The sequence below is a fragment of the Actinia tenebrosa genome, unplaced genomic scaffold (genome assembly GCF_029948245.1).
Source record: "Actinia tenebrosa isolate PJP-AT-01 unplaced genomic scaffold, QUT_ActTen_1.0 PGA_scaffold0__85_contigs__length_37466705, whole genome shotgun sequence".
Taxonomy (NCBI): Eukaryota; Metazoa; Cnidaria; class Anthozoa; order Actiniaria; family Actiniidae; genus Actinia; species Actinia tenebrosa.
In genome coordinates, this window is record NW_028292569.1 from 9,913,898 (window position 1) to 9,938,045 (window position 24,148).

A 24,148-nucleotide genomic window follows, 5' to 3' on the forward strand; every position below is an offset into this window, starting at 1 on the left:
CGTGACGGGATTCTATTTACATATCGAACGTCAGTCTAGAAATTACGCGTAATATAAATTCAGTGAATTATTTGGCGAATTATTACGCGTAATATGAATTATTTGGCGAATTATTACGCGTAATATGAATTCAGTGAATTATTACGCGTAATATGTTATTGTCGCCTCGGAATCCATCCTAACAGGGGGTGGTTGGGGTCAATTTTGTAAAATATTTCGTAAATTACGTCAGGATAATAAGGAATATCCTTATCCAGCCGACAAAACATCCACTCGGCTTTTGTCATATCAGAAACCTCAGGAATAGACTTACCGGTAATTTCAGACAAAATGTAAGAGATGTCTTTGTAATATTTCCCTAGTCTTAATTTTTTCAGCGTTTTCCGTAGGCTTTGTGGCGTTGGTTCTTCTAAATGGTCTATGATTTTCTTCTTTACTTCGTTGTTTAAATATACCGGTCGATAACCTTGGATATGACTCATCCAGTCCCTAAAGTATTTTATTCTCTTATATGGGGTCTTCTTACGACCTCCATTGGCGTAATACTGCTCTCTGGTAGCATTTGGTACGGCATTACGAATATTCTTACCACACTCGTAACACTGTGCTGACGTGTCGTCTTCTATTTGCATTTTTTTACCACAACACCAGAAACCCTTGGGCTTAGGTATGTTAACTTTGGATCTTAGGCAAATTATACAGAAGTCATTGGTGAACTTTTTACATTCATGCATCGTATATATATCGTACATTTTTTATAAACACTTATCTTTGATTCCCAACACAGCAGCAGTAAGGACACACCGCGGGAAATCCCGTAAATCTGCTGTACCCGTCTTCGTAAATCCGCGAGTTAAACCCGTATATCTTTGGCATCGATCGCGAGTCCCCCTTACTGCTGCTCTGAGTTGTGTCATTCTTCTCCCTGAGGTGTGACAATCTTCTCCCTGAGGTGACTATCCTTCTCTAATGGGTATGGCAATTCTTCTCTCTAACATTTCATCACCTGCATGGTTTATTGCAAATTCTACAATAGGTACGACCCAGTGTAAAGAAAACTGTTTTATCAAACAGTGCACTGAGAGCAATATGGAATGAAAGTGGGATGAGACCGTTAAGCGGATCATTGGTCTCTTAAACAAAGGTAAAAGGTGCTGCAACCATCGCAACCTACGAGGGCATGACGTCATAGCGACATCATCCACCAACTATGACGTCACAATACCTTTAAAAAATGCATAATGTAGAAGAAAAAGTCGTCAGCGATGTAAAGTAAACGATTTTTATTATTCTGGATATATTATAAAAATATGCTACATTACATGACAAACTGAGAGAAAAATAAAATGAGGAAAATCTCAGTAGTCTACAAATGATAACTTACAAGAATAACTTATTTCATAAAAAAAGATATGAAGGTTGTTAAGGCTTCAAAAGTAGATAGAAGTTAAATAATCAAATTTTGAATTTCAAATGTATATACAAAAAGATTTTAAAAATAGCTAATTATATATGATTTAAAACACTCATTAATAATTCATAAGCTTATGGTCCAATTGGAGCCACCATACACGTCACTTGCATGAACCTTTATACCCGATAAAGTCCTCTTCATTAGTATTCAAGTGATTTTATATAAAGACACATGTGTCTTCATATAAAGACACATGTGATCTTTATATAAAGACCACTTGAATACTATGAGGATGACTTCATCAGGGATGAAGTATGCATCCAAGTTTAGATGAAGATATAGAGCTTCATCAAGGTCATAGTCAACCCTAATGATCTTTGACTAACGTTCCTGTCTTTGCCTTGGCACGCAATACCCAATGTGTGGGAGCTTCTATTTAATCTAGTTGCACATGCCCGTGACGTCAAATCTCTATGTTCGTGACGTGTATGGTGACTCCAGTTGAACCAAAATCTTATAAATTGTTCATGGGTGTTTTAAGCAGTTCAAAAAACGCGTAGATCGTGTTTTATCAGGTATAAGAGCACTTGGCTACGCCTCGTGCTTTTATACCTGATAAAACACTCCTACTCGTTTTTTAAACACTACATACAAATTATATAGACAGTCCAGCTTTAATGACTGAATTTGAAAATAATCAGTGGCTCTTGGAGCCAGCCAGTTGTTGGTTATATTAATGGCTTCACATTGTTGAGATCCAAGTCCAATGTAGTTTATAAAAATAGCTAATTATATAAGATAAATACAAATCATATAGACAGTCCAGCCCTAACGACTGAATTAAGAAATAATCAGAGGCTCTTGGAGCCCGTCAGTTGTTGATAATATTCATGAATGGCTTCCCATTGTCGAGATCCAAGTCGGATGTGAGGTCTCTTGGCCTGAATGTAGGAATGTGCTTGCATTGGCGTCATTGACATTTTCTAGAGCACAAGAAAATATATAGAGCAAAGGATAAGACAATGATTGAAACAATTTAATTAGCTTTCATTTATATCTGTGGAGTAATCTCAAGAAAAGCCAATCTGGTTTCTATCTTCATGAAAGCTAAAAAGGGCAATAGACCTTAAATCCCATTTCAGACCATGCATCTCCCTATAGTATCTTTTCATGGATAGAGACATTGGGTTTTCCAAGGTGTTAAAAGAGGTCTTTTTCATTGCAACCTCACCCGGAAGCACCGGTGGTGTGCGCTGCTGATGTGCCGCCTCTCACCAATGCGGCCCAATCTCGATGTTGTATGTGAGTAGAGTTGTTTGTTGGTTCTCTTTTGTGCTTCGAGGGTTTTTCTCCGGGTTCTCCGGTTTTCCTCCCTCCTCAAAATTCAACTTCTAAATTCTAATTCGACCTCTGGGCTTTCACTTCACTTGGAGCCTACAGTAGCTCTTTTGTGATTGTCTCACGCTGTGATACAACAGTGAAAAGCTTTGTAGATTTAGATTTAGATTCATCTTGCTTCAATGCAAATGCACAACTACCTTTCAAGATGGTGCAGGAAACTGTGAAAGGAACCAATGAACTGCCCTTAAATTTATTATATTTTATAAAGTCCTACTTTGACATGGAGCCATGGTTATGCCATAAAGAAATCAACCTACCTTCATAAGATAACAAGCTACTAGTGTTGTACTTCTTCCACGTCCAGCTTTGCAATGCACATACACCGTGTTTCCCTTTGACGTCATATCCTCTAGAAACTCAACTCCTTTCTTTAACATCTCCTGTGGTGGTGCATTATTGAAATCAACTGTCTCAAGGCGCAACTGCGTTACTCCCCAAGCTGACCACTCCTGAATCAAAATAAATTAATTTTCTAAAATTTATTTTTCCTATTATCACTGATGAAGAACGAGCATACAGTAACATTGTGATCACATATTATCATTGATGCGATTTAACAAACTGTTGATGGTTTAGCATGGTATGTTCTTATATTTACCCCAATATCATGTCAACAGTTGGACAAAATGTTACTCTCTTACCTCAGCACTGTTCGAAAAGTATTTTGTCTCATATTCTTCATTTAATGTGACAACTGCCTTCACTTTTTCTTCTTTGACAAGCTGCAAGAAAATCATAAAATCAATTTGTCACAGTTTAAATTTTTATAGTGAGAGACAGTTTGAGGAGGGAATATTGTGTAAATTATTCAAGAAAATATCCATACCTCCCCCATATGGAGGGGGATTGCAATTTCCAAGGGGTGGGGAGGGTCTGAGAAAGGTACATTGTGTAGTTACAATATCCATTCCTTCCCCGTTGAGGGATAGGGGAGGGTCTGAGTCTCGGGGAGGGTACTACCCTATATTCGCTATACGGGTACGTGTCGCCAAACAGGGTATGGTTTTCAGCGTTTTCTCTGGAACAAGGTATACAAAACTGTGCTCGCTCTGGGACAGGGTATATGAAATCACACTCTCTCTTCGTAATACTGGAACAGGGTATGATTTTCAGCGATCTTGCTCTGGACCAGGGTATCAATTTCAGCGATTTTACTCTGGAACAGGGTCAGGGTTCATTGGGCTCAGTGGCACATCCCTACCCTAAACAGGCAAGAGTACCCCCCAGGGTCTGAGTAGCATATATTGTGTAGTCCAAGAAAATATCCATACTTCCTTCATAGAGTGGGATTGGAATTTCCAAGGGGTGAGGAGGACATGAAATGAAATGGAAAAACTTTCTTGTCATGCCTGTAAAGCTGAAACAGTCTTTTGATTTCATTTTTTAAAACAACAAGTTACGCATTTTCTTAATTTAGTAACAGGGGAGTTTTTTTCCGCAACAACCTTCACTTTCAAATAAAAGTCCCAGTAGAAGGAAGCTAACGTGAATTTGATGAAGATCTAATTTCTCCTCGCCATAATACTTATAATATCATAATCCTTAAGGGAGAATATAAATATCTATCTTAAATGGCGAATTGTTTTGTTGACACAAATATAGCAATATCTTATAATAAACACTATATATTTGTGTTAAAATATTTTTATATTAATAAACTTAAACTTAATCATCATTTTATGAAAATTATAATCTAATAAAATAGGAAAAAAATATAAGTTTTTACATGTGTAGGAAAAAGCTTTAATACATTAATTTATGAATATTTCGAGTTTTGTAGCTTTGTAACTAAATATCTGCCAAAATAAGTTTATGTTGATAATATTTACCTGTTTGGTTTGGCTTTTAAAAGGTAAAGCTCCTAAGATAAGAGTAGAATCAATTCTGTCGTACCATCTTCGTGAACTACTCTCCATGACCACGTTCCACAAGAGAGTTGGATAAAATAAAATCCTTGCTGAAAACGCCGACGACATCATGAAGTTATTTGACACTGTAATCCAACTAAAAACAGATTCACTCTCTACTTTAGCGTCTCGCATTGGCAAGAAAGCAAGATGTGGAAATATAGAGTAACAAACGAAGTGGAATTTCAAGAGGTTTCGAGTGTTTTGTTTCAGTGAAACTTGAAACTGAAACTGAATAAAGGTAGTAATGGGTATCCTGTGTTATTTGTGACCTAGAGAAACTGAGAACTAGTCATCAAAAGTATCTCGTGCTCTCTTGTGCTATAGAAACAGGAACCCCACATAAGAGAAACTTATCTCTTTTCCCCCCGTAAACGACTTAAATTTAATGCCATTTCCCCTAAAGTCAACAGCTGAGATTTTGTTTTATTACTTTTTTCGTTTGTGTAGGTCATTTTGAACAATTTTGAATAATCACGACTGCTCGATTTAGGGAGGGGGAGGGTCACGTGATAAAGTAGTAAGAATTACAGTTTATAGTAAAAGTAAAAATAACTAAAAAGCTAATCGAGCTGAGTAACTACAAAATGTTCTTTAAACATTAAAACGGTCCGCAATAAATTATTCGTCAGATTTTTAAATAAATGAAATTTTAAATGAATCTGTGGGGAAGGGGAGGGGGGCAAGAAAAAGAGAAAATAATGGTTTTAAAAAACCGATCGCAATGCGTACTGCAAGGAAAAATGGAGGGAGGGAGGGAGGGAGCAAGGAAGGAAGGAAGGAAGGAAGGAAGGAAGGAAGGAAGGAAGGAAGGAAGGAAGGAAGGAAGGAAGGAAGGAAAGATAAAAGGAACTGTTGTAAATTTGTTTGGGTTGCCTGTCTTAAAATGTCCATAAAGACTCAAATCCAGTCACCAGTCCTGCGCTTATTTCTACCCAAAGCTAACCCAGCGAAGCAAATTCTTTGATAATTTCTCCAAAATCAATTAATAAGTTTCACTAATGAAAAGATACGATTTTGTTTAAAGGGCCACTTGGACGAAAATTCGGACAAATTTCAAAACCCCTCTATGCGACTACAAACGGTTCCAAAACAATCAATAGAACTAATTAAACAATATCCGAACCTTAAATTTACCTTTTGTGTGAATATTGGTTCAAAAAAATAGGTCTTAAAAGTGTCCGCCATTGATTTATTCGTTCACGGCCAAAAGTCAATTCGGCCAGCGGTCTTCCGTAGGAAACCTCCTTGTGACGTCATTTACTCAACCCGTTTGTAGAAGCAGCGTTTACACCATACATTTCTTCTTGTATCTGCTTAGGTTTTTTTTGCTTTTTTGTAAGCGCAATCTTAAGAATAATAGTCGTTTTGTGAAATTTGGTATTCGAAAACCATGGAAGGTCATGGATTTGATGAATTTAACTATTCTGAGGAGCTAGAGCCGATTGCTACCGAAGAAGAGTATGTTGTTTACCAGAGGGAACTCGAGATAGAACTGGAAGAAGAAGAAATGCTAAAGAAACGATTTGCAAAGGAAATACAACTTAATCACTGGTAAGATATATAAACATTAACCTGGCTATACCAGTTATCAAATCGTGCAATGCTTTTAATCAAGACTCAAACTATTCTTCTTATATTTGTACTGTAGGTGCAGTTGCTCCGCTTGTTCACTGACTTTGATCACCAATCAAGCAGAGTGTTTTTGTTGTCAAGACATTGACCGTTGTAGGGAGAAATTGGAAGATTTTGAAGAAGAACTTCCTTGTATAACCGAACATCCTGGATTTAGGTCCGTATGCCTTGACAAGTGGGTTTTAGAGACGGCTGCAATTGGTCTCAAGACGCGTAAACGACGAAGTTACGTCGTTATGAGAGAGCAAGGGCTAGTACCAGAAGCACGGTAAGTGCGTGAATTACTACGTATATACTTATATATATAATATATAGTGAACAATCTTTAATGAATATTACAGTAATTGATATCCTAATTTGTAGATTTTTCAGATCAGTTGCGTACCGTCAATTTTATCGCCTCATATGGGAATACGACGGTAATCTAAGAAGACTGCCTTTGCCCTGTTGCGTATATAATGCCATACGATCAGAATTTCCCTCAGAACATGGGACATATAAAGGGTTTATAGAGGAAGATGAAGAAGAGGAAGAAACAAATACCGATTCAGAATTTGAGGACGAAGAGTTACAGTTCGATGAAGAAACTGAATAAAATCAAATGTCGTAAGTGATAAATATATTATGTAAAAGATGAAATGAAAATTGCTCCTGTAATGAGTGCAAACACCAATAAACATGTGGCTCATTTGTTGCTTATCCCAAGTGTGCAACTTAGATAGTGCTGTTGTTAAATCAGTGCTGTTTTCACTTTTAGTGTTTGTACTCTATAACAGAATTGTAAGAAAGACAAATTTCAATGCAATATATAAATGCATAGAGTAATAGATCAGCTAGAGCTGGAACACTGCCCTCTCTTGTGGCCCTTCATTGGATTGCCACAATTTTTGCAGCTAGGTGCTTTTCTGGCTGATTGTCTTGGCTGGAGCAATGCTTGCAATTCTTCATCTAAACAAATAAATAAAGCTTGATAATCTTGTGCAATCAAAAATTAATACAAATGTTAGATTTCACTAATTACCTGTGCACGTAGGTGGACAAATCTGTGTTTCTTTCTCTTTCCTTTGTCTATATCTGTTTAACGCTGCTTCCTTGTCCTCTTTGTCTAACATTGAATGCAATGGCTGAGGGACACTTTCTTCAAGTTCGTCTCTGACTTGTTTTAACTCCGCTTTTGGTGTTTCTATCAACGTCCTGTAGATATCACTTATGTAGTCTAGAAATTAATGTGTTGATTCATTAATGCCATCACATAATCAAAAAAATATTTACTAACAGCAATAGACTAGTTTCATGTTCAATAGACACTGCTGTATTTTATGTCTCCAGATTTATTTCCAGAGGCTTAGCCTGGTTATAATAAGTAAGCTGTTCACAGAGACCATAATAATTTTTGGTATTTGAAACATTGGTAATGTACATTCTTCATAATTATATGCTCAGGCTAAGCCTGTGCAATAAATCTGGGATCATAAAACACAGCAGCATTTATTAAACATAAAACTGGTCTCTTTACAGATGTGTCTTTCCTGAGTGATGCCTACCATAATTTTGTGGTACTTTTGATTCCTTCACTGTTCCCTCGCCATATTTGTATTTTATGTACTTGACCTTGAGTTTTGGATTTCCGTGATCATCCTTTTTTGAATCACGTTGAAGATTGTAATTGAAATGCAGTGCAGCTAGTATTGTCCTTCAAAGAAAGTGGAAAATATGCTTGATTCTTTTTTTTTTCCTTTTGTTTCAGGCAAAGGTTAGCAAGATGAACTCTTTAACAGGAATAATTGAGTAGGACATTTTTGAAAAGAGGTTTTCATTCTTTATACATTGTTTTTTCTTATATGTTGGTAACTATAGTAGGAAGGAGAAAAGTAACTCCTTTGAATAATCCTGAATAGATAAAAACACTTTTCAGGCTTGGAAAAATTTGAAGACTCCATTTTCACTCATCCCCCTCCAATAAATAATGAATAGTCCCTAAAGGTTTATCAAAGGAAGTATTTCTTGTATCATACCTGCTATACATGCCAAGATAAGAAAATGCATACATCTTTGGAGCAAAATGATTAATGACACTGTGATAGCCCTCAAGGCAGCTTGTTTGAGCATTAGTTGATACTTGCTTGATTGCTTTGCATAAACTGTCTTTTGTAAGAGCATCATAGAGCTTTTCATATGCTTCTGACCCTGGAAGTAGCATCAATTAGTTTTCGTCAATTTCCATTTTTTTAGTCTCATCTATTTTGCAAGGATTATATTTACATTATACTTTATACTATATACCTTTTAACATCCATGCTTTGGGAACTGTGATGATTCCATGTTTGCACTTATTGTAAATTTTGTTTGGAAGATCCTTGTGTTTATTTATAATATGGAATAAAAAGCTTTGAAATTTAGCCAGTTTAACTTCTCCCAGAAGGACTGGTGTGGAAATGGCAGACCAGTAGAAGTGGGAGATGCAGGCCTTGTACCAGCGACCAATAATCTCACAACCACGTTCTTTACTTAACTTCAGCATTTTCTTCTTTATTTCTAAAATTATAGAGCATGATTATTATATAAGAGCAATGATATCATTCTCAATGATTCACATACATAATGGCTATGAAGAAATTTTTAATTCTTGTCACAACAGACCTTTAACATGTCTGTGTTATTTTCCCACTTATTTTTTCTCTTCTGCATAATTAGTTGAAAAAATCTTTCTTTTCATTTCATCCATTTATTCATTCATTTCATTGGTTTGTTTGTTTGTTTGTTTATTATTTGTATGTTTTCATAGACATTCTACTTACTTTTTGCAACATGCCAAAGATCAAAAAAGTGATTAATCTTAGGCTTGCCCATTTGCTGACATATCTTTGGGCATTCCTCTTTCATCCACTTCGTGATGGATGTGTGCCTGTCAGTGATATATTGCTTTATTATCATGCCTTTAGTTAGCAAATATAAGATAGACCGTCGGTGGCCAAGAAATTCCATTGCTGCACTGCTACCAGCTTCATTTGCCTTTTAAGATAAAAACAAATAAAAATAATGAGAAATATCAGAAATTTGACATTTTTGGTATACACATTTATCCACCTTTTTTCTTCAGTACTATACTTTATTTTCATATTTACTGCCCTCATTGCTTTGCATAATTTTGACTACCGGTACTTTCTTTTGTTTTAGCTTGGTTACTTTTTGTCATGTAACATTTTTTTATATTTGTGTGATTCACAATAGAGAGAATGCATTAAAACCATGAAAGAAATACAAAACTGTTAATAGTCACTATAACTCAACCAGAACATTCATTACACAAAGAATAAAGTGGTCTATCACATGTCTTTGTGTAATGAACAATGACTTCGGTGACATAGAACTAACCTGAACTAGAACTATATTTATTATCAGACCAATTGTGCAGCAGAAGATGGTGTATGTTCCATACTTTGCAGAATGACCCATACTGTCATGCCGCCCGTCCCCGGCTAACTCAACTGGAACACCATCTAATTGATTAAAAATATTTCTTTGGTAACTCCTCCAGAAGGTGACTATTGATGGAAGTAGCAGGTGCTTCTGATGATAGTAGTATGTGGACTCATTATAAATCAAAATATTTATATGTCTCAGCACTTGTAGAACTTTCTTCACTGAAGCACCTGCTGTGAGTATTGCAAAACTCAGCAGTATGTTGCCAGCAGGGAACTTTCCAATCAATAAAGGTTGACTTGACCATACATTAGTCTTTTCGCAGCTTTTACACTTGGTCTCTACAGTTACCATTGTGCCTGACTGAATCGTAGAGACAGATGGGTTTGGGGACTTGCAAAGATGGCAGATTTGGAAAAGCATCAATAGATGTGATAGGAAAACAATAGCCTTGGGTTGTTGGCGGCAGTCTTTTCCATCAGTACGCAATCTAACAAAGAAATCAAAATGAATAACTAGCCCAGCAGTACAATATGGCAAATGAAAATCTATCATTTCTTACCTATCATTTACGTTTTCTTTGTCAGAGTCTGAATCATCATCTATCTCAATTCCATCTGCTGGTTCATCCTCTATGGGGGCATCATCAGTACATTCCATGACTTTCTTCACCTCATCCTCTATTTCCTCCTTCATTTCTTCATCATACTCATCAGACATGTCCTCTTGATCATCAGATAACATTTCCTGATCACTTTCTTCATCCTCAGCTATATACACATCTTCAGTCTGACAGTCTGTAATAAAAAGAATGGAAAAAATTTGAAACACAAGAACAGTAACATTTGAAACTGATAGTCTATGAAAGCATAGTATACCTATAGTCCTTGTAGCACAAGATTTAGTTGCTTTTGCCAGTGCCTCAGTAATTAGGGAATTTGTAGTTTCCAACCTGTTTAACCTGAGTTTTAGTGCTCTAACGTTTGGTTTTAGTTCAAGACATTGCTTGCAATATGTCTTCTCCAATTGTGTCTCCTATGAAATATACATATGGAAAAAATCAATCCAACAATATTGTTTTATTTACTCCTATTGGCAGTTTAAACTTAAAAAGACAAGAAATGTCAGCAAAACACAAAACAATCCAGTAATTCATAATAAATTTTGAGCATTTACATTGCAATGGTTAATTGCAGATTATGTCATAAAAAGCAATTGATAATTATTGATGAAAATTCTTGAATAACATAAACTGAATAATTTAGTTCAAAAGTGAGGATCTCAATGTGTAAGTGTTACCCTTTGTGTATTCCCCGAGTCATCAGAGGGTTGTGCTGGCTGTAGGTGACTAGTGTCTAGCTGTCCTTCAGGAACATTGCTCATTTCTTGATCTGGAATTTCTGTTTGCTCAACAGAAGACATTTCAATATGTTTTTCAAGTTCTCCTGAATTTTCAGTGGTGTTTGTTGCCTGTTCACTCAACTCTGCTGGCTGTAGGTGACTAGTGTCTAGCTGTCCTTCAGGAACATTGCTCATTTCCTGATCTGGAATTTCTGTTTGCTCAACAGAAGCCATTTCAATATGTTTTTCAAGTTCTCCTGAATTTTCAGTGGTGTTTGTTGCCTGTTCACTCAACTCTGCTGGCTGTAGGTGACTAGTGTCTAGCTGTCCTTCAGGAACATTGCTCATTTCTTGATCTGGAATTTCTGTTTGCTCAACAGAAGCCATTTCAATATGTTTTTCAAGTTCTCCTGAATTTTCAGTGGCGTTTGTTGCCTGTTCACTCAACTCTGCGACGGTAGGTTGGTCGGTAGGCTCACTATCTGTTTTCAAGTCTGAACTTGAAGTCTGAACTTGATCGTACTCATGAAGAATTTTTTTGAGTGACTGTAAGGGAGAACCCCGCATTAGTTATGAATAGGGTGACATCGAATTTTACTCCAACGCTCTCCAAAAGAATCACAAAATAATTCACAAACAAACAAGAAAACGGATATTTATCTCGGGTTGTTTTCTTCGAAATATTTTCAACACGGATATCATAATTTATTCGCAAATTTGCTCAGCTCATGAGGTGCGAAAACTATCGCATGGCGACATCCACGACCTGCTTTGACTGAATTTCAGGGATTTTATCAGCATTTTAGTTGCTATATAAGGCAAACAAATGTGATTCTTGAAAAATAAGTTTGTCCTAATGTATATCGTTTGGCTGATCGTTCAGTATTTTTCTGCGCAAGATCTTATATTGCGGTTTGGGGGAATTGTACTCACCTGACGGCGGCTTCTGTCACTAACAGCTTCTTCTTTGGAAGTTTCACGAACCCAGATGGTCGGAATTGCTCCTTTTTCCAGCTGGCGCCGACTTCCATCCTGGTGAAAAGCTCTCGAAAAACAGCTGTCTTTAAAATGATCGGAACAAATGACAAATCGTGTAGTAGGATTGAAGTTCACGCGATGGGTGCGCACGAACCGCTTCCATCGGTCACACTCTGGTTTACTGATCGGTGAGTAATGGACTGATATTCCCGATTTTTTATCAGAAACATTGCTGCAACCGTATACAACGCAACGGGCAGATGGCATACTTCAATTTGAGAAGCAGCGGCTAATAAATTTTCGATTTTGAATACCTTAAGATAGAGTTTTTCCCTAGTTGTCAAATTTTCCATATACATTAGCCACGAGTGTTTTGATTTTGGTTGAGTAAATGACGTCACAACTCCGACTCGACCCATTCTCCCTGAGCCGATTGCTTGATACAACGATTTTAATGGCGGACGGAAAAAAAGCGTCAAATTTTCGATCTTCCCCTTGGAATACGAAGAAATCATTTACACCTGTTATTAATGAGGTCACAAGGATTCCTTATTGAAAGTTTCAACTTGTTTTGAAATTTGTTCGATTTTCGTCCAAGTGGCCCTTTAAGCTCACAAATAAAGAAATGGCTATTTTAAAAAGATTATGTAATGTCACGTTTGTGATTTCGTGATGAAGCGTGACGTGTCACTCACTTGCAAACGAGGTTTGCTGTTGTTTTGATCAAAGGTTCTTCTTTATCGAATATATTGTTTTTGTCTTCGTTCGTGTGATCTTTAAGGATATTGCGTTCTCTTCGCCTCAGCTCTCTAGTTGTAGATGATTTGAGTCATGGAGAAGCAAGAATACGAAGAAATCTCGCTAAAGGAAGCTTTACTAGCAAAATACAATGATGATCAGTTCGAAGTCACTAACTTGGCCCACATTAGTTTTTCTCCCAAAAGAAAAGGTAAAACCATTACGTGTCCTTCATTGAAAACCGTTCGTGACTTCTTCATAAAAAAACTGATGTCGTATTGTTCTTGAACGATGCTTCCCTTTTCCTTCACTTTCAGCAAACGCACACAAAAAAAAATTCAGACATTTTAGTTTGATGAAAAATTTCTGATTTTAAATTCAGCTTTACTGTCAGTTGTATTCACAGCGTATTTCAAAGACGTTTTCTTTAAATTAGCTCAGCTTTTTAACAAAGAAGTCTATTCTTTGTTAATAAATGTCGAATATACTAATAATTTTGTTTTATTTAAACGAAATGTTTAACAATCATTTCAAAAATGAACGCATTTTTTGTTCAAAACCGTTGAGAGTAATTCCAACTGTTGTCGAACAAAATTTCACTATTTCTTTACCTTCTCTTTGCAAATAAAAATGGTTTTTCATATTATCAAATTCTTGTTAGATTTAGAAGTGTGAAAGTCAACACTTCAAGAAAACGCTGCTGATTGGTATTCCAATTTTTTACAAAATTTATTCCAAGTTTCATAAATTGTTTTGAAATTTAATCCAACATTTTTCTTAAAATTCAATTTTTAGCAATGTTTTGTCATTAAGGAGCTCAAGTTACGAAATTACAAGCTAACTTAAAATTATAAAGTAAAAAAATTCGGTGCAAAGAGAATTAAAAGAAAAAACACAAGTTTGGTGCTTAAGGTGATTTGAAAATGTTCATGGAAATATTTTAAATTCAAAAACTATTTACCACTAAGGTGAGGTGAGCATTGAAAATTAAAATAGGCAAAATTGGAAAAATGTGCAATGTTTATTCCATTCTTAATTTCTGTTTTATCAGCGGCATTGCTCAAAGCCATGGATTACTCCAAGAGAACTGTTATAGCCCTAGATGACTGTGGTGTAACCTGCGCAGGGCCACCACAAGAGGTGGCAGAGTTATGTCCAAACATAGAGGAACTAGACCTTGGGAATAATAACATCACACAATGGAGTGAGGTGAGGGACTATCATCTTTGAAAATCTTGGAACCAAAATAATACCCTCTATTTTGCCTTCCTCTGATAACTTACAGCTGTTTCTCATAATCATAGTGAAGATACATTTCCCTCTGTTAGAGTGCAAATAATATAGGATGAAATAGGAGATGGTTAGCGCTTAATTAGACAAGACATAGGAATTCAGTGAGGCATGACAAGGGCATGGGCATTTACTAGAGTGACAACTCAATACACGAATGAATAGATATGAAAATGTGAACGTCAAATATACAAAGGAAAAGCATTTACAACAAAATATTGTTTCAGTTTTTGTAAGTGTGTTTAAAAATAAAAAAATGCGTGCCCTTGAGTAGCACACATGCACTAGTTTACCTGTCACGGCTCGCCTATTTTAACTAATTAGACTTAGGCAACCAAAGGTTAGTAATTAGTTAGCTTGAGCTATCTATTTCATGGGTATATTATTTGCACTCTAACTTATGATAATGCTGGCCTTATAACTCAGCTTTTAAAACAAAGCTAAACTTGTATATTCAATTTACTTGGTTTAGACTTTTTTGATAGTTTAAGTTCCTCATTTACCCATTTGATTGATTTTGCCTCAATTAAACCCCATCAATATTTGCCATTTTGTATGTACCTTTGTTACTTTATCTTTGTATGTACGGAGATATACAACAACAAACTAGTTAGACCTTATAGCTAGTGTGACTACGTACTATAACCAGGGCCACTTAGACAGAGAGAACCAATAAAATTGTAGAATGAAAACAATATTCCAACTTTGGGGAGTGGAGCCAATCAGAAAGCAGCAAAAAACCTTTCAATATAATCTTTTTTATTCTCATGAGAAAATGAGGATAGCTATGGGGTTCAGAGAAAGAACGAAAATTACAGAATAGACCAGTTTCGAATTCCAAATTACCCCTGTGTTCCTTTGTGTTTTTGAGTATTTTCTAACAGATTACAGACTCATTTGCACAGGGTTAGCCTCGTATCAGTGTTTAAATATTCACAAATACCGATTGTAAAGTAAAGAATGCACAACTTCAACAATACGAACACTTTGAAACTCGACGGACCTTGACTGGAACACGTGAATATTCTGCACAAACTCTAGGCTAACCCTGTGCAAATGAGTCTGTAATCAAGAAACACAGCGGTAATTTGGAATTCAAAACGGGTCTATTCGTATGGAAAAAAAATTGGAATTTCTGGGGTTGGGTGGGGGGGAGGTGAAAAAAATCCTCTGTAAGGGGTACAGATAATTTCTGGAACCACACATTGCTTATTGAGTATTTTCACCTATTGATTGTCATAGGGTATCACAGTACATATTAATTGTACCTAAATATGAATTCTGGATAAAGAAACCTGTCAGTGAATAAACAGCACAATTAATGCCTTGTATTGCCTAATATCATTTTTTTTACTTTTTTGCCAGGTTTTTTCCATCATTTCTCAACTGAAAAATCTCTCCATTTTAAACTTGAGTGGAAATCCTTTAACAGATGATAAGACTGAGATAGCTCACCAAGCTGCTGAACTCGACCTTCCCAGCAAACCCTTGCCTCTTAAACAACTCGCGCTCAATAATACTGGAATATCGTTTGATGCAGTCTATGCTCTTCTTGACTGTTTCACCTCGTAAGTTAAAAGTGACAATTTTTTTTATCTGGTGAATGCCACTGTTTTCCTTGACTACAGACTCATTTAATATACACTTGCCTCTCTCCTTGCTCAACACTTGGCCGATAATTGGCCAAGTATTACACAGTCAAGACATGGCCGATAGTCAGCCAATGCTCGGTCAACACATGGCTGATAGCCAATGCTCGGTCAACACATGGCTGATATTCAGCCAACAGTCCAAAAAATTGCAGGCTTACCCTCTTCCTTGATTACCGGTTTTTTTCCAGGTTTACTGGTGCAATTAACCCAGAAGTTTGACTGTTTCAAGGTTCAATAAAATTTGAAGATTTAGCCTTGTTTAAGAATGACTTGTGTTTTTTCTTGTTCTAGGTTAGAGGAAATATACCTCAGTCTCAACGAATACTCCCACATTCCGTCCTTAGACAAACAATTCCCCAAAGTCAAACGCCTGTACCTCAACGAACACAACCTCACTGAGTGGACCGAAGTGAAGAATCTTGGCAAAATGTTTCCATGTATGGAACACCTCATAATGACGGACAGTTCTCTGGAGAACATCCTTGAGGATGATGCTCAAAATCTCTTCCCTGCTCTTAGGGTGCTGAGCCTGAATAAGACTGGAATCTGTTCCTGGGAAAGCATTGATGCTCTGAGAAGGTTCCCCTCGCTGAAAGATATTAGATTACTGGGGATTCCTTTAATGGACGAAATAACTGATGACAAGGAAAAGAGGCAGCATCTAATCGCAAGGTTGCCTAATGTCGTAAAGATCAATGGGACAAAAGTGGGAACAGAAGAAAGAGAAGATGCTGAGAGATTTTTTATTCGATGCTACATGGACGATCAAAACCCTCCCAAGCGGTTACAAGAATTGATAGAAGTTTACGGCGTCTTAGACAAACTGGTTGACATAAACTTAGCCCCAAAGATTTTTGCAAAGCTTTCTATAATTTGCGAAGGGCACTCAACTTTAACCAGGGATGTTGACTTGCGACAGACAACCAAAGACTTTAAGAGTTACATCAGTAATGAACTAGGTATTCCTAAAGGGAAGCTAGCATTGTTTTTTAATGACGTCGAGAGTCCATTTGGAATGCAGGAGATGAATTATGTGTTGCGGCCACTGCATGGATACACTATGCACGATGGAGATGAAATTCATGTCTTCCTGAAAGGATTGTAATGCAGGAATTGGTTAACTTTTTGTTTTTGTACTTGGAATACACATGATAAAGTCCTATATATCTTAGGATATCTGACTAGTATAAAAGTGATCTTTATAACAGTCCATGTCTTTATATAAAGAATACTAATGAGGATGACTGTATTATAGCTGAAGATGCATCCAAGTTTGTATGAAGACTAAAATAATGTATAAAGTGTTATCACAGTGTGTATGTTATAATGGTGATTTGTATATGTAATGTTTTTCTATTTATATCAATTTCAAGTTATAATGTAAATAGCAGAGGATGTAATGATAACTATTCAGCTTCCATTCCTTTGATTTCTATTTTCGGTACCTTTGTTCTTTTGAAAATATATTTAGTGTAATAATTTCATTTCATGTGTCAGCTGACGTCTTCCATAACAACCTAAAATAAAAAAAACGGAAAGTGGGAAGGTTTTACTTTCTGTGAAGTCACAAGCAGCATCACAGGGAAGGAAAGTTATGATTGTGATGTGTTAGTACTTCATTCTACAGACCCCTTGCAGCATGTCAGAATGCAGGACATAACAATAGGTTTCCAATTTTCAGTAGACTGAAGTTCTTTGAGCTGCTTTGAGGTCACATGCAAGCTAGGGGTCCATTGCAAGCCATATCTTGTCAACATCATATCACCTAACGTGAGTCAATTTACCACTGCCAGTTTTCATTGCTATTCACTGATCAAGACAACAGTTGAGTCAAATAAATTAGGCTATAGACTGCCGTCAATCAAGGAACCCTCTGTTATGCACCTTCTCTTGGCTCCCATGTACTCTGGGAATACATTGATCCCACATTTATTGCTCTACTTCCCTAGTTACTGTTGCTATGTTGGACAAGCTAAACTGTGTTTAATGATATACAACACACACCGATTGCTGAAGATTGTAAGTGTCTGTCCTAGAATCGATGCATTCTAAAGGTACATTAAAAAAACAATCCATATTAACTAAAAAATCATATGAATTTGAGTTTGTTGGTCAGACATTCTGTATTCCATTGGGAAAACTACCCACTGTTTGGGTTGACGATCAAACATAGCCGAGACCCATCAGTGTATTTATCTATCTATTTCTATTTATTTTATTGATTGGCCACCATCAATAGTGTACGTAATGCCTAATTCCTCTGTTACAACTGTTGTCTTGATCAGCACAGCAATGAAAGCAGTGGTAAGATATAAAACAACATTTTCCGTTCAATAACATAGCACGCGAGTGGTTCTCTTCACACCTTTTTTTGCACTCTACTAATATAATGATGGCATAGAGTTTATTTTTCGATTGCACGAATTAACGGCATTGCGGCCATGATGGCACCATTTAACAAAAGATTTCTCATTAGCATCCATTGTTAACGGCACCACAATGGCCGTCATGTTTTTGTCTTTTGACTCTCTGGAAATGCTTTCAACCCATCAATAGGAAAGGAGAGTGAAAGACGGGTCCAACAGACGTACCTCAGTAGATGGAATGGGTGGTTTGGACATTCCTTGTTTCTTTTTATTCTTCCCTTTACCATGTCCTTTGGGTGCGCTGCCTCTTTGAAAACCACGGCTTGATCCTCTACCAAAACATATAGCCCTGGGAAGTCTATGGTAATGATTAAAGAGAACATAATATGCTAAATATGTCACTGGTCAAGAACCATGCGATAGACCTCTTTAGCTTCGTTGTTTGTTGTCCACATTCCAGACCATGTGATGCCACTCTTGGGAGTTGATTCTTTCATGTGTAAATATTTTAACATGTTCGTCATAAAAGAATAATTCTCAAGGGAATGTCATGCGATCTGAAATGGGCGATTTTGCATACAAGAGTTCTATTGACCACACCATATTCAATCTGTGAGTTACTTAGACTTCACAAAAGCAGAGATTGTTGCAAGGATAAAAACACTATCAACTTCTATATAATGAAAAATCGTGAAGGAGTCAGCAAAAATTGTTACTGAACATTGTTACAGTAATGCATTGTTTTGTATAGGAATTTTCACAAGCTGAAAAATCCCTACAAAGCTGTTGAGACTTCCCTCATTATTTCCTACGCTTCATTTGCATTCCTTTCAATAAATGGATTCCTACTTAGTCTTATCAACCCCCCCCCCCCCCCCTTTCAGTTCAATGTTGTTTCTGTACAAGGTACTCCCCTCACTCAAATCACAAGCTGATCATCTCAACATTGAAGGGGGAGAGGGAAAGTGATAGAGTTTGTGTTTTGTGTTTTGATGGGAAGGGGAAGATTAGTTTGAGTCTCAACTTGCTTTGGACTGGTTTGTAGTCTACAGCCCTGGCCTCAGGCTGGGAGAGCTTGATACAGTATAGTGTGACAACCCTATTGTGTGACAACCCTATAGTGTGACAACCCTATCGGTGACAACCCTATCGGTGACAAACCTATAGCGCAACAAACCTATAGTGTAACAACCCTATAGTGTGACAATCCCATTGTGTGTTAAGGTTCCCTATTGTGTGACACCCCTATTGTGAGACAACCCTAACAAGGTTCCCTATTGTGTGACTTCCCTATTGTGTGACAACCCTATTTAGAAGTAGCTTAAATTACCAACCTCTGTTTTTGAGAGGCACTGTTGTTATTTTCTCCTGTAGTAGGTTTTCCATTCTTAGAAGTGTTATCAAAAATGGAGAGAAAACAAGTTGTTAGTAACAGCTTCCACAACAAAATATTGCCACACAACATCATTGTTGATTACCTGGTCATGCTGTGTTGTGCTGTCTGTGTCCATGGGTAGATCTGTGGGAGATTTCTGTGCTGAATCAGCAATGCTTGTAGTGCTCTCAGCCTGTTTTCTTAATTACAATAAAATACCTAGTTTATTTTGGAAGATGACTGTATTGCTGAGGTGTGGCAGTACATCATCCTCCTCCATTACCATCAGTAAATATTACAGTATGATCATCCTTTCCACTAAATAATCCCTTCCAGAATTATCACCATCATCATTGTCACTATCTTTATCATCATCATCTCCATCACCAGCAGCAGCAGCAGCAGCAGCACCAACATCACCCCCATCATTATCAGCATGTACCACCACCATCATGAATAATATGATCATGAACATCACCATCACTATCTATCATCAACATCATCACCATCATCATCATCACCACCACCATCACCTCCACCATCATCACCACCATCATCAACAGGAGCTCCTGACCATCATCATTACCAACATCATCATCACCACCATCATCACCACCCATCATCACCATCATCTCATCATCACCACCATCATCATCATCACCATCATCATCACCATCATCATGACTATTATCATCACCATCATCATCACTATTACTACCACCACCATCATCATTACCATCATCTACATCACCACCATCATTACCACCCATCATCACCATCACCATCACCATTATCATCACCATCATCATCACCATTACTACCACCCCCATCATCACCATCACCACCACCCCCATCATCACCCCCATCATCACCATCATCATCATCACCACCACCACCATCACCATTATCATCACCATCATCATCACCATTACTACCACCCCCATCATCACCATCACCACCACCCCCATCATCACCCCCATCATCACCATCATCATCATCACCACCACCACCATCACCACCATCATCACCCTACCTTTTCATCTTTCTTTGTAATCTGCTTGTTCTATTGAATCTGAAGTCTGATGGGTACTGATGCAACTCCACCAGGTGTTTCTACAAATAACCAAAGCAAATGAATACTTATCTCCATTCATAATATGAATCATGGGCTTCCTGTGTGACTACCACAGGGAACCCAAATGATCAATTAGGTCTTTACCTTCCTCTCCTCTTCTCCATTGAATTTATCAGGGCAACTCTCTACCAGACATCTGTACTGGATGAGGAAATGTCAGAAATTATTGGTACCTAGACTAGAACTATATATACCCTCCATAGACCCTCCCCACCCATTGGAAATTCCAATCCCCCTCCAAGAGGCAGGTATGGAAATTTTCTGATAAATACTACAAGGTATGTCCTCAGACTGTCACTGTAAAAGTTTTATTTGACAACTATGAAAAATTGTAATATATTTTTCGTAGCTTGTCGCAAAAGAAAAATTGAAGGGTTGGTACATTAAATAAACGATATAAGACAAAAAACGTCTCAAACAATGCCAAGGTAAGAGAATAAAGGATGTCATAAATATGTAATGTGTAGTTGCATTTATAAATTATCCATAACCCCCCCACAGAAGAAAAAAACCCCTCCTGTACCCCCAGAAATGACTAAGTTTCTTACATACAAACTCTGTAACTTTATTCTTTCTCTGGCCCCTCAGAAATCTGTGGGGGAGGGGGGTATGGATCATTTCTGGAACTACACCTAATTGAAAAAACGTAGTCGGGTTCGAGAAGGTCATATCATCGAAGCTAAGACCGAAATGGATTTTGGGTACCCCGAGATGGTATTATATTTGCATATAGACATGTAAAAATGCACAGTACAGCAAAGTCGGACGACCTAGATTAACAACATGCCAAAGCCATGATGCATAAAATGTGCACAGGAAGGGAAAACTGCAATACGCATGAAATTAGCATAATTATTTGTCTTCCCATGCTCCCCTTCGGTCTTAGCTTTGATGATATGACCTCTTTTTGAACCCGACAACATTTTTTCAATTAGGTGTAGACACAATCCATCAAGTACCATATGTTTTTTTCTTGCGATCATCTGAAAGAGTGTGTCATGGTTCTCCAGAATGTGCAGGTCCAACAGAAAACTCGTTTGGAAGGTCTTCTTGCAGAACCGACATCTGTTCCAATGGCAGCTTCTGTAATGTGCTTCATACCTTGAACAATATTCAAAAAATAGAAATTATTTAGGATATCAAAGGACTGCATGACATATAGAGTGGACTTTAAAAAGGGTCTAAAGGTTAGAATATTTTCTGGAATAACTAAAAAAAATCTCTAATTCTTAATAAATACTATTATCATTGAAAACCCCTTCCCCAAGGTTATTTTCATTGGCCAAGTTGGAACTAAGTACTAGCAGAAATATCATGATTTGTTAGTATCTCCCTTAGGCATCGGCAAATAATGTTTTTAGCTAATCACTAACAAATTGCAATATTTTGCTTAACCTTGTACAATTATTGCTTTATAATATATCCTTACCTTACAGTACTGGTAAAACATTCATGGCAGCCATGGACTGAACATTCAAACTCTGGCTCAGCACTGAAGAACAAATTCCATACACTTGTAAATAAATCCCAAACAAGTGAGCATAAATTACCAGTGGGGTGGGGTGGGGTGGATTAGAGTTCCAGATAGTTTTGAAGGCAAGGAATGAAACTGAGAATTGATGGAAATCGTTTTGAAAATCTTCAAACAGGATTGAGAGTAGAAGAAACGTTACGTTAAACCCTGCACAGCCAAGTAAGGAGAGAATATTCCCTTTTTGGTTATTGTCAGCACCATGATTCTTTTACTAATGCAGCATATATAGTAATTGACCAATCAGAGACCGCATGCATAGTGCTCAAGGTGACTATATAATAATAGTGAAAAGATCATACTGCTAATTCTGTTCACACGTATGCAGTCTGCTTTGCGAATACACTCAATGTACCATACACTTAACATATAGATCTTTACTGAGTGACAAAAACACATTTCATAAATATATAAGTTAGTGTAATATATGCAAGTGTAAATTATAGGTAATAAAACAATAAACAAGTAAAACAGCTTTTATGTGCTCTGTTTAGTAATACAGCACTTGGGATGTGCCAACAGCACTCAAAAATCATGAGAACACTTCTTCTTATCCTATGCTCATTCTTTTCTTCACAGTCACTTCTTTCGTGCTATCATTACTTCATGCATGCAGTGTTAACAAAAATACAGCACTGTTTTTGACAAATGAGAGCATATGTATAGTAATGAAGAAATAGAAAATGTGTGCTGTGTGCATGCAGTACTTAATGAAGCACGCAGGGGTTGGCAGAACATGGGAGAAGTGCTACTAGGAGCGTGATGCTTAGAAAAGTGCTTCTCACCACTTCTAAAGTTTTCTGCCAAGTGCTTTATAACTCCACGCAGCACAGCAAGCAAGTTGTTTATTTCTTTTATAAAATACAATTTACAATAACAGTTATTTTGGATAGGAATGATGTAACTGAAAGTGTGGGCACATGCTGTGTGATCTCATAAAGCATGGGCTCCCAACCAATCAGAAGGCAAGATTTATTACAGTTGTTTCATAAATAGATTGTTTGCCAGAAAAGTCAAATGCTGTTTCAAAACAACAGCATTACATTGTATTTAACTGCACTTTGTATTCACAAACCTCTCGATAATTTCTTCCAAATCTTCACCAAGATTGACTTGTTTCCGAAGAATATTACAAAATATATCGCCTTCCTAAAGCAAATAAGTCAAAGTTAAGATATTTCATTGACTAATAGGTTTAAAATAGCACAAATTTGAGCTCTAGAACAAGTTAAAATAGTACAAAGTTCTTACACTTTACCTCAAAGAATGGATGCCCCGGGGGAAGCAGACGTTTAAACGGACGATAAGACCAAACTAAAGCCATACTGTCTTCTTCTTCTCATGCTAGAAACATTTAAGTTATAATAAATAAACAAATGAAAGATAAGATGAAAAACCTGTTTCTAGAAAAGCCAGCAAAAGCAAGCAAAAGACAAAGGTAAATTTAATCTAATAACTAACATTTTCAGAACGATCGTTTGATAAAAAAAACATGCTGAATCTATTGACTTTGCTCTTTTAATTATTGTCCTTACCTTTGGTGTTTTTTAAACCAAATAAATAAATAACAAGAGGAAAGACTTTTCCTCTTATTTTTTGATCTTGACAAGTTTTTTGCTTGAGAGCCCGCTGACCGCATAATATTATTGCAAAATGGGCTCAGGTAGTGACGTAACATTGTCAACACGAGGTCCACACATATCCGGATATTTTTGAATCCACAACTTTTTTTTGACGAATACGGTAGACGAATCCGCAACTTTTCTCTGACGGTCTAAAGAGTGGAAATTTTTGAATACCGTGTGAATCCGACGTCGTGTGAACGTAACCTCGTCTCGATCCAGTCTTTTCCGCGCTAATCTTTAGCGCGGGCCTCCTGTTCATGCTCAAGTGCGCATGCTCTGTTGACCTAAGATTTTGATATCCGGATACGTATCGCTTACGTGTGGAAGGTCTAAAACG

At 37.0% G+C, this 24,148-nt stretch overlaps 5 protein-coding genes across 7 annotated transcripts; 2 read left to right on the forward strand and 3 right to left on the reverse strand.

The window, feature by feature from the left end:
• Window positions 1-1,295: 1,295 nt before the first annotated feature.
• Window positions 1,296-4,940, reverse strand: LOC116295960 (phosphatidylglycerophosphatase and protein-tyrosine phosphatase 1). The gene is made up of 4 exons (XM_031703918.2): window positions 4,645-4,940; window positions 3,457-3,537; window positions 3,073-3,264; window positions 1,296-2,397 (listed from the first exon to the last, which is right to left on the reverse strand). The coding sequence occupies exons 1-4, from the start codon at window positions 4,855-4,857 to the stop codon at window positions 2,266-2,268; spliced, it is 618 nt and encodes a 205-aa protein (XP_031559778.2). The 5' UTR covers window positions 4,858-4,940; the 3' UTR covers window positions 1,296-2,265.
• Window positions 4,941-5,764: 824 nt separating this feature from the next.
• On the forward strand, window positions 5,765-8,756 carry LOC148913426 (uncharacterized). 2 transcript variants are annotated; one of them, XM_089029573.1, is made up of 4 exons: window positions 5,765-6,276; window positions 6,374-6,625; window positions 6,721-6,963; window positions 8,111-8,756. In XM_089029573.1, exons 1-3 carry the CDS (start codon window positions 6,116-6,118, stop codon window positions 6,950-6,952), a joined length of 645 nt encoding a protein of 214 aa, XP_088885699.1. In that variant the 5' UTR covers window positions 5,765-6,115; the 3' UTR covers window positions 6,953-6,963; window positions 8,111-8,756. The 2 variants fall into 2 exon arrangements, with proteins under 2 accessions (XP_088885699.1, XP_088885690.1); XM_089029564.1 differs by having other exon boundaries at window positions 5,771-6,276; window positions 8,105-8,756.
• LOC148913427 (uncharacterized) lies at window positions 6,311-12,694 on the reverse strand. Of its 2 annotated transcripts, none has more exons than XM_089029554.1 (11): window positions 12,055-12,694; window positions 11,080-11,667; window positions 10,659-10,815; window positions 10,343-10,577; window positions 9,733-10,270; window positions 9,156-9,369; window positions 8,641-8,892; window positions 8,373-8,544; window positions 7,902-8,050; window positions 7,379-7,573; window positions 6,311-7,305 (listed from the first exon to the last, which is right to left on the reverse strand). In XM_089029554.1, exons 1-11 carry the CDS (start codon window positions 12,364-12,366, stop codon window positions 7,187-7,189), a joined length of 2,931 nt encoding a protein of 976 aa, XP_088885680.1. In that variant the 5' UTR covers window positions 12,367-12,694; the 3' UTR covers window positions 6,311-7,186. The 2 variants fall into 2 exon arrangements, with proteins under 2 accessions (XP_088885680.1, XP_088885683.1); XM_089029557.1 differs by having other exon boundaries at window positions 11,080-11,333; window positions 12,055-12,156.
• Window positions 12,695-12,811: 117 nt separating this feature from the next.
• On the forward strand, window positions 12,812-17,185 carry LOC116295979 (tubulin-specific chaperone cofactor E-like protein). Its single transcript, XM_031703941.2, has 4 exons — window positions 12,812-13,048; window positions 13,889-14,046; window positions 15,493-15,695; window positions 16,071-17,185. The coding sequence occupies exons 1-4, from the start codon at window positions 12,931-12,933 to the stop codon at window positions 16,882-16,884; spliced, it is 1,293 nt and encodes a 430-aa protein (XP_031559801.1). The 5' UTR covers window positions 12,812-12,930; the 3' UTR covers window positions 16,885-17,185.
• On the reverse strand, window positions 16,509-23,835 carry LOC116295980 (zinc finger protein 511). The gene is made up of 12 exons (XM_031703942.1): window positions 23,722-23,835; window positions 23,445-23,530; window positions 23,262-23,335; window positions 22,085-22,147; window positions 21,615-21,756; window positions 20,740-20,796; window positions 20,554-20,633; window positions 19,624-19,720; window positions 19,480-19,532; window positions 18,371-18,503; window positions 17,225-17,296; window positions 16,509-16,869 (listed from the first exon to the last, which is right to left on the reverse strand). Exons 2-11 carry the CDS (start codon window positions 23,508-23,510, stop codon window positions 17,273-17,275), a joined length of 789 nt encoding a protein of 262 aa, XP_031559802.1. The 5' UTR covers window positions 23,511-23,530; window positions 23,722-23,835; the 3' UTR covers window positions 16,509-16,869; window positions 17,225-17,272.
• Window positions 23,836-24,148: the final 313 nt, after the last annotated feature.

Excerpts from the sequence above, each read along its gene's own strand:
- LOC148913427 (XM_089029554.1), bottom strand. The coding sequence starts at position 12,366 with ATGCCATCTGCCCGTTGCGTTGTATACGGTTGCAGCAATGTTTCTGAT. Across the intron at positions 8,051-8,372 it reads TATCTTGGCATGTATAGCAG|GACAATACTAGCTGCACTGC; the intron begins GTATGATACAAG and ends CTTTCTTTGAAG. Across the intron at positions 7,306-7,378 it reads TTGTCCACCTACGTGCACAG|ATGAAGAATTGCAAGCATTG; the intron begins GTAATTAGTGAA and ends TTATTTGTTTAG.
- LOC148913426 (XM_089029573.1), top strand. The coding sequence starts at position 6,116 with ATGGAAGGTCATGGATTTGATGAATTTAACTATTCTGAGGAGCTAGAG. Across the intron at positions 6,277-6,373 it reads GAAATACAACTTAATCACTG|GTGCAGTTGCTCCGCTTGTT; the intron begins GTAAGATATATA and ends TTTGTACTGTAG. Across the intron at positions 6,626-6,720 it reads GGGCTAGTACCAGAAGCACG|ATTTTTCAGATCAGTTGCGT; the intron begins GTAAGTGCGTGA and ends CCTAATTTGTAG.
- LOC116295960 (XM_031703918.2), bottom strand. The coding sequence starts at position 4,857 with ATGCGAGACGCTAAAGTAGAGAGTGAATCTGTTTTTAGTTGGATTACA. Across the intron at positions 3,538-4,644 it reads TTAAAAGCCAAACCAAACAG|CTTGTCAAAGAAGAAAAAGT; the intron begins GTAAATATTATC and ends ATTTTCTTGCAG. Across the intron at positions 3,265-3,456 it reads ACTTTTCGAACAGTGCTGAG|GAGTGGTCAGCTTGGGGAGT; the intron begins GTAAGAGAGTAA and ends ATTTTGATTCAG.
- LOC116295979 (XM_031703941.2), top strand. The coding sequence starts at position 12,931 with ATGGAGAAGCAAGAATACGAAGAAATCTCGCTAAAGGAAGCTTTACTA. Across the intron at positions 13,049-13,888 it reads TTTTTCTCCCAAAAGAAAAG|CGGCATTGCTCAAAGCCATG; the intron begins GTAAAACCATTA and ends CTGTTTTATCAG. Across the intron at positions 15,696-16,070 it reads CTTCTTGACTGTTTCACCTC|GTTAGAGGAAATATACCTCA; the intron begins GTAAGTTAAAAG and ends TTCTTGTTCTAG.
- LOC116295980 (XM_031703942.1), bottom strand. The coding sequence starts at position 23,510 with ATGGCTTTAGTTTGGTCTTATCGTCCGTTTAAACGTCTGCTTCCCCCG. Across the intron at positions 20,634-20,739 it reads ATGGAGAAGAGGAGAGGAAG|AAACACCTGGTGGAGTTGCA; the intron begins GTAAAGACCTAA and ends GGTTATTTGTAG. Across the intron at positions 18,504-19,479 it reads AGTGCCTCTCAAAAACAGAG|ACTTCCCAGGGCTATATGTT; the intron begins GTTGGTAATTTA and ends TCATTACCATAG.